At 46.2% G+C, this 13,910-nt stretch overlaps 1 protein-coding gene across 11 annotated transcripts in view; it reads right to left on the reverse strand.

Annotated features, from left to right (window-relative positions):
* Positions 1 to 2,033: 2,033 nt before the first annotated feature.
* The window catches only part of LOC130296188 (opsin-5-like), a 128,501-nt gene continuing 116,624 nt past the window's right edge, over positions 2,034 to 13,910 (reverse strand). For all 11 annotated transcript variants that reach the window (XM_056547463.1, XM_056547464.1, XM_056547458.1 and 8 more), the window contains one exon: positions 2,034 to 4,656. In XM_056547463.1, coding sequence (XP_056403438.1) covers positions 4,078 to 4,656 — 579 coding nt within the window. In that variant the 3' untranslated portion in view covers positions 2,034 to 4,077. The remainder of the gene's footprint in view (positions 4,657 to 13,910) is intronic.

Raw genomic sequence — 13,910 nt, forward strand, 5'->3', positions numbered from 1 at the left:
CAGAGTCTGGAGACACCATGGAGAACAGTCTGCTGCCTGCAACATCCTCCAGCATGATCAGTTTGGCGGTGGGTCAGTAATGGTGCGGGTGACATTTCTTTGGGGGGGGAGGGGGCTGCACAGCCCTCCATGTGCTTGCCAGAAGTAGCCTAACTGCTATTAGGTACCGAGATGAGATCCTCAGACCCCTTGTGAGACCAAATGCTGGTGCAGTTGTCCCTGGGTTCCTCTTCATGCAATGCAAAGCTAGACCTCATGTGGCTGGAGTGTGTCAGCAGTTCCTGCAAGAGGAAGGCATTGATTCTATGGACTGGCCCGTCCGTTCCCCAGACCTGAATTCGATTGAGCACATCTGGGACGTCATGTCTCGCTCCATCCACCGACGCTAGGTTGCGCCACAGACTGTCCAGGAGTTGGCTGATGCTTTAGTTAAGGTCGGGGAGGACATCCCTTAGGAGACCATCCGCCACCTCATCAGGAGCATGCCCAGGCGTTGTAGGGAGGTCATACGGGCACGTGGAGGCCACACACACTACTGAGCCTCCACGTGTTTTAAGGACATTACATGAAAGTTGGATCAGCCTGTAGTGTGGTTTTCCACTTTGATTTTGAGTGTGACTCCATATCCAGACCTCCATGGGTTGATAAATTTGATTTCCATTGATCATTTTTGTGTGATTTTGTCAGCACATTCGACTATGTAAAGATGAAAGTATTTCATACGATTAGTTCATTCATTCAGATCTAGGATGTGTTATCTTAGTGTTCCCTTTATTTTTTTGAGCAGTGTTATGTTATGCATTTGTTGTATCTTTGATAAAGTTGATATTGAACTATTGCATTATCAGTTGTGAGTGTTCTATTTTTTTGGGTTGATAGATCTTAAAATCCACATTTTTTAAAGGATACTAGTCAGAAGAGTTTTGGTCATTAATCCAGTGGGGCTGGTGTAGTTTTACAGTCATACATACGTTAGTGAAAGAAATGTGCACATCTACAAACATTTAGGAGATATTGGTCCATATTGGTTCATACTGGTTTTTAGAATAGCCATGAAGCAAAATATTCATAACCCTGTAACTTCTTTGCTTGTTATGTACTCCAACTGAAAGAACGCAATCTTTGCTTTAACAAGCGAGTGCTGCTATTCTGTTGTTCTATTGGAGCATTGGTGATATTGGGATATTGTTAAATATAACCAGAACACTACATTTTATCCTGATCTGACCATGGAGAGAGTGAGCTCTTTGTTTGTATAAAAAAACATACATTTATTGTAGTCTTCTTGACATCATGGCAGACAGTACATAAAACTAGAAATCTTCATATAAAGGTAGGTCCTTAGCATAAGTATATAATGTAGGAGGGTTATGTAGGCATGTCCATGAATCTTGTCTCACCAGCTAGGATTTCTTCCTAAGTACTTCATCCAGCATGGTGGATTCATATTGAAATGTCCTTTTAAGATGGCCGCCTCTGTTAGCTTCCTCTAGCTGTCATCCTCCTTGTGCTGGAGGGCTGTACAGGACTTCCTTGGAGACCCTCATCCGTTCCTTCGTTCCTCCCTCTATTCGCCTGGCTTTCTCTGGAGCGACTTATGCTCAAATGATGGGTGTGTCCATCATGATTGAAGGTGTGTCCTTTATAAATGTGGGAGTGTTTATCCTAATTGATCATGTGTCTACTATCCATAAATATATCAATATGGTTTATTACAAGTATACATCTCCTTCTAGTGGGTTGGCTGTATATATATTTAACTTGTGGGTGTATACATTATGTCATGACTATATTGTTATCTGATTGGATACTACTTACCTTACAAATATGGTACTTCTCTGAATTCTCAACGTGACTATTCTCCTGCTACATATATACTAAAAAAAAGTATATAGTGTATCATGTTGTCTATCTGTAGACATGATATCCTTTGACAACTGGTGAGCAAGTGGCACGTACTTAATAACCTTGGTTATTATGTGATATTGAAAAATGACATACTTTTTATCAGTTATAAGGTTTTTTTTATTTCATAACAGTATGATAGTATTATTTAGTCACTGCGTGGTAATATGTCATCCTTCTGTGGAGGTATTATTCTTTGTTTGTAAATCCTGGGACATCACTGCGTCAGATGATTAACTGAGCAGGCGGTCACTTGTGCTCCTCCAGGATCGATAAGTAGCCGAGGCCCTGTACAGGAGATCCTGGGGGGTCCATGCAGTTGGACTCCCCACAATCAGACATAAGGGATAAGTGTCTGATAACTTCAGTTCCCCATAGTACTCCTTTAAGCTTTTGCATCAGGTTTCACATTCCTTTGCATGCCTGTGCTTTATGTGATATTGATTATGTATCTCCCATTCATGACATGAGTAAGAAGAGTTAGGATCATTGATGACCTTAAAATTTTGCACTCCCTCAAACAGAAAGGGCACCCTGACTAGTCATAAGTTAAATATACTGCTCAAAAAATAAAGGGAACACTGAGATAACACATCCTAGATCTGAATGAATAAACTAATCTTATGAAATACTTTTGTCTTTACATAGTTGAATGTGCTGACAACAAAATCACACAAAAATTATCAATGGAAATCAAATTTATCAACCCATAGAGGTCTGAATATGGAGTCACACTCAAAATCAAAGTGGAAAACCACACTACGGGCTGATCCAACTTCATGTAATGTCCTTAAAACAAGTCAAAATGAGGCTCAGTAGTGTGTATGACCTCCCTACAATGCCTGGATATGCTCCTGATGAGGTGGTGGATGGTCTCCTGAAGGATGTCCTCCCAGACCTGGACTAAAGCATCCGCCAACTCCTGGACAGTCTGTGGTGCAACGTGGCGTTGGTGGATGGAGCGAGACATGATGTCCCATATGTGTTCAATCGGATTCAGGTCTGGGGAACGGGTGGGCCAGTCCATAGCATCAATGCCTTCCTCTTGCAGGAACTGCTGACACACTCCAGCCACATGAGGTCTAGCATTGTCTTGCATTAGGAGGAACCCAGGGCCAACCGCACCAGCATATGGTCTCACAAGAGGTCTCAGGATCTCATCTCTGTACTTAATGGCAGTCAGGCTACCACTGGCAAGCATATGGAGGGCTGTGCAGCCCCTCAAAGAAATGCCGCCACACACCATTACTGACCCCCCACCAAACCGGTCATGCTGGAGGATGTTGCAAGCAGCAGAACTTTCTCCACGGCATGTCTGTCACATGTGCTCAGTGTGAACCTGCTTTCATCTGTGAAGAGCACAGGGCGCCAGTGGTGAATTTGGCAATCTTTGTGTTCTCTGGCAAATGCCACATGTCCTGCACAGTGTTGGGCTGTAAGCACAACCCTCACCTGTGGATGTCGGGCCCTCATACCACCCTCATGGAGTCTGTTTCTGACCATTTGGGTGGACACATGCACACCTGTGGCTTGCTGGAGGTCATTTTGCAGGGCTCTGGCAGTGCTCCTCCTTGTATGAAGGCGGAGGTAGCAGTCCTACTGCTGGATTGTTGCCCTCCTACGGCCTCCTACACATCTCCTGATGTACTGGCCCGTCTCCTGGTAGCGACTCCATGCGCTGGACACTACACTGACAGACACAGCAAACATTCTTGCCACAGCTTGCATTGATGAGCCATCCTGGATGAGCTGCGCTACCTGAGCCACTTTTGTGGGTTGTAGACTCCGTCTCATGCTACCACTAGAGAGAAAGCACTGCCAGCATTCAAAAGTCACCAAAACATCAGGCAGGAAGCATAGAAACTGAGAAGTGGTCTGTGGTCACCACCTGCAGAACTTGGTTGTCAATCAGTGTTGCTTCCTGAGTGGACAGTGTGATTTCACAGAAGTGTCATTGACAAGGAGTTACATTGTGTTGTTTAAGTGTCCCCTTTATTTTTTTGAGCAGTATATAACTGTGGGGATTCCAGAATTATGCTAGGGATTGTTAAAGAGGACTTGAGCCTCTCTGGGACACGTCAGCCACAAACCAACCCCTGACTTTTTCTTTAATAATGTAACAGCAGAATACAACAGGGATCATGAAAACCCACCACACATGACGATAACAAATCAGAGGAAGTCTTTAATGCAGTCTGGCTGTATGGCCCCAGCTGAGACCTCAATAGCCTCAGTCTTGGATTTTGCTCTGGAGGAATAAACCACAAGATGCACAGAGGTTGGTGACTCCATGTTTCCTGCAGGATTCTTTACTAGAGTGAAGTGCACAGGTTGGTTGGTGTCCGTAGAATCCAAATTACAGCATTGTGGGTAGGTACTTATACACTCAAAAGCATCCATACAGTCCGAACGCGTGCATGGCCTCTCCATGAAGTGGCTAGAGAGCTTGGTTTGGACCCCGGCATTATCCTGCAGGCACTGCACTCTTGTGCCCTGCTTCCTGCATCGGCAGCACCCCACCGCGCAGACCGCCTGAAACACAGACAAGTCTTTGGTTATAACATTCAGGAAGTTCGGCTTCAGTAGCAAATACACCACAGGGTTGTAGAGAGTAGAGGACTTGGCAAACATAGCTGCCAAGGCAAAGACTATAGGTGGCACATCGTTAGCATCACCAAAGGCTGCCAACATTGCAACCACAGCATACGGTGTCCAAGCCAAGAAGAAACCAATGCAGACCGCAACACTGAGCTGTAAAGACAAAAAGCAGTATTCCATATATTATATTTTCTGTGGGAGCAAAGAAGAGACTGTCACATGACAATATCTGAGGCGCTGCCAGTAGGGGATCCAGGGCGGATAATAAAAACTTATTTTATTAAAACATGCTACGCGTTATGAAACATGACTGATGCCAGGAGTTTCGTAACGCGTAGCATGTTTTAATAAAATACGTTTTTATGATCACCTTATTGGCAGCGTCTATTATCCTCCGTGGAGTTTGGAGTGGTATTGGAATCTATTATTCACGCTTGTGAGAGTGAGGAGGAATGTGCAGCAGCCTTAAATAAACTAGTGCATATACGTGTTGTGCCGGAATTTGCACAACCGTTTTAGGTTAGTTAACCCTTGGCTCACCTATTTTTAATTTACTTATGCTGAAGGTGTCACACAAGGGAGCGCTTTTGTCTTTTGTATTTTACATGACAATATAAGGCTTTCCCAGAAAACAATCACCAGTGCATGATTTGTGCAGACACTGAACAAGCAGAGATTGTTGGTAGATTTCAACACTGAAGCTGCAGAATTGTGTCATAAACAGTGTTTAAATCTTAAAATATTAATCATCCAAGATAATGCAGGTAACATAAGTACTGAGAACATCACCATGCTTTTCACTTTTCATATTTCCAAAGGTGAAATTTTCACCAGGTATTGGTAACAACCCAAGTACTGTAGTACATATATACAAAGAAACCAAAACAAATAAGCTCAAAAATTCAGTTATCCAGCCTCTTGTCAGTGCAAATTAAAGGAGTAGTGTAGTGGATTTTTTCTAATCCCATTGTGCCCAGGGTGCAAAAAAACAAACAAAACAAACTTTAACTCACCTTCAACAATAATTCATAGTATTAGTAAGGGTCCCACGTAGACCACGCTTGGCACAAAATACCTTCCAGCATTGACAAATCAAATAGTAAAGCAATATAAAGTGCTCAGTAAGTGTCTAAAATATAGCTTTTAATAATATAGTTAAAGGGGTATTCCGGGTAAAAACATTTTATCCCCTATCCAAAGGATAGGGGATAAGATGTCTGATCGCGGGGGGCCCGCTGCTGAGACACCCTGCGATCTCCCTGCAGCACCCGCATAGAATGAATCTCCAGTTTCGAAAACCTCCGGGTTTCCGGGACTGGGGATGTGACGTCACGCCACACCCCCTCCATTCATGTCTATGGAAACTCCAGTCCCAGAAACTCAGAGGCTTCCGAAACTGGAGATGCAGCACCCGTCAGCAGATGAGTGACCTGCCGTGGATACACAATCGTCCATGTGCCCGGAAGTGAGGTCAGACGCCACTGCCTCACTACACCAGTGAGTAAGCCGGACATTTCCGGCTCCCTGCGCTACTGCAGGGATATCCTCCAGTCTTTATAGATACCGTCTGAACTGTGAGTAGGATGAGCTTTGTATCTACATGGCTCTACTTCGTTTCCTTTTCAGGTTGCAATACTGAGAAGCCATTTTCTTTGTGTCTTTCTTTCATAGGCAGACCCGGATGGTGTCTGCTAAAATGAATGGTGGACCAGTTACCTCAGGGAAAGCTTTTCTCTTACTGGATCACTGTTTAAACCTGGATCACATCAAATATTGGATGCTATAGGGAAAGTTCTATCTCTGTTTTATCTTTACTGTCCACATATATGTCACACCTATATAATTTGCTGTGTACATATTTTTATGTTTTTGGTCTGGTTATTATTGAAGTATACCTCCCTGATGAGACCATCACTGATTTGATGGTAGAAACGCGTTGGTAGTTTATTATTTGTAGCACCTCTGGACTAGCAGGTTGCTTGAACATATAATGGTATCTGTATCCGACCATTGGTTTGTTATTCACTTGACACAATTTTGACCCCTGATATTAACTATATTATTAAAAGTTATATTTTGGGCACTTCCTGCGCACTTTATATTGCTTTACTATTTGATTTAACTCACCTTCCAAAGCTCCCTCGTCGCGCTGCTATAGCTCTTTGGTCCTCCGGTCCGGTCTTCTTCCTGCTTCCATATGCACGGATCGTCACACTGGGGTTAGCTTATCACCAGTCACACACTTTGGCTGGTGATAGGCTGAGCGCAGTGTCACGTAACGAGCCTGGGCCCCACCTTTCTGCTGCCTGGGCCTGTTACATGACAGTGCGCTCAGAGTATCACCGGCCAAGGCAGGACATCGCTGCGGCCAGTGATACTCTGACCGCAGTGTGACGATCCGTGCATACGGAAGCAGGAAGACCACCAGACTGGAGGGCTGAAGAGCTATAGAAATGCAATGGGGGAACGGAGGAAGGTGAGGTAGTTTTGTTTTGTTTTTTCAGCCCGGGCAATGGGATAAGAAAAAAATCCACTACACTTCTACTTTAATATCAGCTGGTTCAGTCCCAACTGATGGCCCACACAAAAAAAAGGTCTGATTGCCAAGGTGTCATGATGGGTAAAAGCAAAGAGCTGCCTCAAGACCTTCACAACCTAATTGTTGCAAAGCATTATATTGGTGTTGGTTCTAGGTACAGTTCAAAGCTTCTGAATGATCCAGTTAGCACTGTTGGGACCATCATACATTAGTGGAAAGACAATTTTTTAATCATAAATTTGTCTTGACTTGCACTCCACCGCCATTGCCTGTATGCACGCTCACCACACAAGACTCCATTGCTGAATAGAAAGCATACTGACGCTGGTATAAAGCTTGCTGAACAACATTTGGAAACACCAGTGAAATACTGGAAGAATATATTGCGGTCAGATTAGAGCAGAATGGAACGGTTTGGATGCCAAAATACGCACAATGTTTGGAGGAGACATGGCACTGCACATCACCCTAAAACACCTTACAACAGTAAAGATGGGAGTTGGAGATGGGAACATCATGGTGTGAGGCGGCTTTTCAGCAAATGGTACCGGCAAACTTCACATAATAAAGGAAGAATGAACGGGTAAATTGACAGACATTCTTGACAAAAATCTGCTGCCATCTACCAGGATGATAAAGAAGATAATATGAGGGCGAACATTTCAGGAAGACAATGATCACAAAGCCAAGGAAACTCTCAAATTGTTTTGAAATAAAAAAAAGCTGCTAGAATGGCCGCGCCACCTGACTTCAATTCCATTGGAAATTTACGAAAAGAACTGAAGATTATCAGTCATAGAAAAGGCCCACAGAACCTTCAGAGCTGCAGCCACTATTCTGCTGTGACTTGTTTCATGCCAATAGCACCTTCGGAAATGTATATAGTGATAAAAATGGTGACATGTTCAATACTTATTTTACCCGCTGTACAAACCTAAGGAGCTGGAAACTAGACTCTGAACCTGTGAATCATTATCAGGCTCCACAGTGAGTACAGCTCAGGAGTAGAATACAGGATATAACCTTTATGTATCTGTTATATATGTATTTTTACTAACTATTCCCTCTCTCTGATTGCAACAAATTAGAAGTGCATTTACTGCCCCAAAAATGTAGTTATCTTCTGCTTCAGCAGTATCAGGTAACCTGTGACATCACTGATTTTTCTTGTTCCAGTGATCTCCTATATACCAGACTAGGAATCTAAACCAAAGAAAAGCAGCACATTCAATGAAGTATGGGTGCAAGTGAAATGGGGATTCTGATCACAATCCACATTCAAATATGCACCAAAATCAGGACATCGCTCAATGTGAATGACAACTGTTTGTTCATACGTGAAACGAAATATGCATCATGTTGTATGCCTTTTTACTGTTTTGTGTCTGAATAAACCAATTTTTAGTTAGATGTAGGCTGTCCATATTTTTTTTCACTGTATCTTGGATCTATTTTGTCGGGGGGGGGCAAAATTTACATTTCTGTGGTTCAGTGTTTTTTGTGGTGCGGCAGCCACTGGTCACTGTCCTTGTAGTGGCAGCCGACAGAGCGGCCACTTTTAGTGAGCAGTGGCATTCATTACTTGTCATGAATGACATCTCTGACCTCATGCCCAGAGAAGTGAAGCTGGAGGGATGTCAGGGGAGCATGAGTCTGGAGCACGGAGCGGGCTTCGGGATGCTAACTAAACTACTGCCCAGCCATAGCAGAAAGTGCCAACCACAGACAAGAGGAGCAGTGAAGCAGCAGGGCAGTATGTTTGTGGGGGCCACATAAAAATAATTCTACCACTGTACAAATCACTAGTCAGACCTCACATGGAATACATGGTGTACAGTACTGGGCACCAGTGTACAAGAAAGATATAGTGGAGCTGGAGAGGGTTCAAAGACGGGCAACCAGGGTAATACGGGGAATGGGAGGAATACAGTACCCAGAAAAAAGATGGTTTAGGGGCGACCTATGTATAAATATATCAGGGGACAGTACAGAGATCTCTCCCATGATCTATTTATACCCAGGACTGTATCTATAACAAGGGGGCATCCTCTACGTTTAGAGGAAAGAAGGTTTCTACACCAGCACAGACGGGGGTTCTTTACTGTAAGAACATTGAGACTGTGGAATTCTCTGCCTGAGGAGGTGGTCATGGGGAACACAATAATATAGTTCAAATGGGGCCTGAATGTATTTCTGGAGAACAATAACATTATAGCTTATGGGTCCTAGATTTATGAGGATAGAACGTTTATCCAGGGTTTTTTGCCTTCATTTGAATCAACACAAAAGGCATAAAGGTTGAACTTGATGGACATTTTTTAACCTTATAAACTATGCTACTATGTTACCTACTGCTATATATATATGGGAGCATAGAAAATAGGAGGCTTACAACTATATGGGAGCACTAAGGGGGCCTATAACTATATATGGGGGCAGTATACGAGCCTAGAACTATATACGGGATCAGAATAGTTGCTTACAACTATATATAACCACGTTCTATTTTTGCTATCCCAATATCCCGTTTGAGTCTCAAGGAAATATGGTCAGCCTAGGTATTTGGAACCTCAGTAAAGCAGGTAGAGTCAATGATGTCATAGATTATTCTTTGTATAATTTAAGGTAAATAAATTTGTGAAACCCTGAGAAACTGATACAGAAAGTATAAGATCTCTGCTATGCCTTATACACTGCTCAAAAAAATAAAGGGAACACATCCTATACAGTAACCCCCCCGACCTACGATGGCCCCGACATATGATAAAATCGACATACGATGGCCTCTCAGAGGCCATCGCATGTCGATGTCAGCATCGACATACGATGCTTTTATATGTCGGGGCCATCGCATTAACTGCTATCCGACAGCGCAAAATGCTTAAGCTGCTGTCGGATAGCAGTGTAATGTGCCCCAGCAGGTTCACTTACCTATTCCCGATGCTCCGGGTCCACTTCTCGATCCTCCGGTGTCTTGCGCATCTTCTCCAGGGTCCGGGCCTTGCTTTCCGGCGTCGTTATTACATCACTACGCACGCCGCGCCGGCGCAGCAGCGTAATAACGTCACCGGAAAGCGAGGCCCGGACCCTGCAGAAGATGTGCAAGACACCGGAGGATTGCGAAGACACCGGAGCAGCGGGACAGCATCGGGAGCCCCTGGAACAGCAGCTGGAGCGGTGAGGACATGGTGCAGAGCGGCGGGGACAGGTAAGTACAGCTTCCTATACTTTACATTGCACGGATCCCTCAACATACAATGGATTCGACAAACGATGGGTCGTTTGGAACGAATTACCATCGTATGTTGAGGGACCACTGTATCTGAATGATTAACCCCTTAAGGACAATGGACGTACTCCTACGCCCCCGTTTCCGAGTCCTTAAGGACCGAGGACGTAGGAGTACGTCCTGTCCATTCCCAGCCCCCCACCGCTAGCCGGAGGGGAGCCGGTGCCCGATGCCTGCTGAAATCGTTCAGCAGGCATCGCGGCATAACGCCCAGGGGGGTCATTATGCCCCCCCCATGTCGGCGATCGCAGCGCATCGCTCGTCAATTCAGACGAGCGATGCGCTGCGATTCCGTTCCCCGCCGCTCGCCGGGCGGGGATCGGAGCCGGATGTCTGCTGATTTCTATCAGCAGACATCCCGGCAGTGTGCAGGAGGAGGTCCGGAGGACCTCCTATACCTGCGATCGCTGCAGGACGCCGGTAGCTACTTACCGGCGTTCTGCAGCGGTTCCGGGTCATCAGGGTCACGTGTGACCCTGTGACCCGGATATAGATGGTGACTGGTGGTGTAGTATACACCACCAATCACCATCCATGCTGTACTGGGGGCTGGCATTGTGGCCACCCCCTCAGTACAGTTGTGATTGGGTGGCCAAAGTGGCCACACCAATCACATAGTAATGGGAGGGGATGGTGGGGGCTAGGAGCACGTTGCTCCGTTCTGCCCACCATTCCACAGAGATCTGGTGCGCAGGACGGAGCCCCGTGCTGCCCACCATCCCCTGAGTCCAAAAAAAGTGCCCCTTGCCCCCTTTCTGTGGCCCCTTGGCACAGAAATCGCCAGGGATAGCTTTAGATTAGGTAGGGACAGGTTAGGGTTAAAAAAAAAAAGTGTTTTTTTTTGTCTTTTTTTCAGCGTACCTCAGTGGGTGTCCGTGGGTCCGTAGCACCTTTAGCTGCATGACCCCGGCCCTGCTGGGTCGCTGCGGTCTGCCGCCAGCCTTTTTTTTTTGGCGCAGATTAATTTTTTTTTTTTTTTTTCACTAAGCGTGTGTGCTTTTTTTTTTTTTAGTTATAAAAGAGCAGTCCGCCACCGTTTGTTAAAGCCCACCAGCCGCTGATCAGTCCCGTAGTACTGATCAGCGTTTTTTTTTTGTGGTGCCGGCGCTTTTTTTCGGGTTTTCTAGCGTGTTTTTGCACCCATAGGCGGTCCGTGCCACCAGTAGCAGGCGTGTACTGTGTGGCCGGACCTTACCTGTGTGTGTGCGGCGTGCCTCACCGCTGTCGGTGATTTATCACTGATCAGCGTTTTTTTTGTGGTACAGGCACTTTTTTCGGTTAACACGGTTTATTTTTTGCACCCATAGGCGGTCCGTGCCACCAGTAGCAGGCGTGTACTGTGTGGACGGACCGTACCTGTGTGTGCAGCCTGTCCCACCGCTGTCTGTGATTTATCACTGATCAGCGTTTTTTTGGGGGTTCAGGTGGGTGCATTTTTTTCGGGGTAAAGCGTTTATTTTTTTTTCAGTTTTTTTTTGTGTGGGGGTCAGTGGCCAGACCCCCCACTGACTTCTGCGCCCCCTGCCGCCACAAGCGCTAATCAGTGTGCACACCACTGATTAGATAAACGCTTTTTTTTGGCGCAGGGCTTTTTTGCGCTAGAAGTCCCCCCTTTTTTTTTTTAAAAAGGCTCCTTTTTATTTTATATTTTTTTCTGTTAGGGCGGGTTAGTTTAGTTAGGTTAGGGAGGGTTAGGGCGGTAATATCGCACCACACCACACGCAGCACACACACCAATAAAGTTACACACACACACACACACCGTATCCACATTAGAGTAGGGAAATGGCCCGCAGTGTTTTCGGCGGAGGAGGCATATGACCTAATTGCCTCCGACACCGAGAGCGGCTCAGAGGACGATGAAGACCCCACCTTCCTTATTTCATCGTCCTCCTCATCATCTAGTTCTGATGATGAGCCACCAAGGCGGCGGAGACGCCGCCGTGCGGTGCCGCAAACCTCCTCTGCCCTTGACCCTGTGCCCCATGCTAATATGAGTCCCCCTGGCGCTCATACTAGTGAAGCCCCCCTGCCAAGATCACTGGTACATCGTACCGGAGAACTTGACTGGGCTGAGCCAGCGGACCACGAGCCCGTGATTCCAGAGTTTGTTGGCGACTCAGGAATCAAAATTAACATCGCCGGGTTCACTGAAAAGGACTTTTTCGGTCATTTTTTCAGTGACGACTTTGTTAATTTGATGGTTACACAGACGAATCTGTACGCCCAACAGTTCGTCGCCGCTAACCCGGGCACACTTTTAGCTAGACCCGGCGGCTGGACTCCAGTCGATGCAGCCGAAATGAGGACCTTTTGGGGCCTCGTGCTGCATATGGGTATAGTTAAAAAACCCAGTGTCAGGCAATATTGGAGTGGGGACGTCTTTTACCAGACACCCCTCTACAGTATGGCCATGGCACGCTCCCGGTTCGAGGCCATTCGGAGATGTTTGCATTATGCTGATAATGCGGCATGTCCCCCCCGAACTGATCCCGCGTATGACCGCCTGTATAAAATCAGGCCGGTCATCAATCACTTCGGGGCCAGATTTTGGGAGGCCTATGTCCCGGGGCGGGAGGTCTCTATTGATGAGTCTCTCATCAGCTTCAAGGGGAGACTCAGCTTCCGGCAATACATCCCGACCAAGCGGGCGCGGTATGGCGTGAAGATGTATAAACTTTGCGAGAGTACCTCCGGGTACACTTGCAAGTTTATAGTTTATGAGGGACGAGATTCCCGTTTTGAACCCCCAGAATGTCCCCCCACTCTGGGTGTTAGCGGGAAAATAGTTTGGGGCCTTTTGCACCCATTGCTAGATAAAGGTCACCACCTTTACGTGGATAACTTTTATACTAGTATCCCTCTCTTCACGTCCCTCGCCGCCAGATCCACGGTCGCTTGTGGGACAGTCCGGAAGAATCAAAGAGGCCTTCCGCCCCATCCCCTACATGCTCCTATCCCCCGGGGTGAGTCCCGTGCCTTTTCCCATGAGAACCTGTTGTTGGTCCGGTATAAGGACAAGAGGGATGTCCTTATGCTCACCACAATTCATGGGAATGGCAGCACCCCTGTCCCTGTGCGAGGTACCGTGGGACCGGTCCTCAAGCCCGATTGTATTCTGGACTACAATCGGTATATGGGGGGAGTTGATCTTTCTGATCAAGTCCTCAAGCCATATAACGCCATGCAGAAAACACGCGTATGGTATAAAAAGGTTGCGGTCTACATGGCACAGGTTGCCATGTACAACTCTTTTATACTGTACCAGAACGCTGGCAACACAGGGACATACCTGGAGTTCCAAGAGGTAGTTCTAAAGGCCCTTATCTATGGTGACCGCCAAAGAGCGGGTCAGAGCACCTCTGGAACTTTAGGTCCCCGGATCGTCCCCGGCCAACACTTTCCAGGTGTGATCCCCAACACTGGAAGGACGGGACGAACCCAGAAGAAATGCAGAGTGTGTCACAAGAAGGGGAGACGGAGGGACACCACCACTCAATGTGACACTTGCCCCAATCATCCGGGCCTCTGCATAGGCTGCTTCAGGGAGTATCACACTTCCATGGAGTACTAAATTTT

The sequence above is a fragment of the Hyla sarda genome, chromosome 12, assembly GCF_029499605.1.
Source record: "Hyla sarda isolate aHylSar1 chromosome 12, aHylSar1.hap1, whole genome shotgun sequence".
In the NCBI taxonomy this organism is placed as follows: domain Eukaryota; kingdom Metazoa; phylum Chordata; class Amphibia; order Anura; family Hylidae; genus Hyla; species Hyla sarda.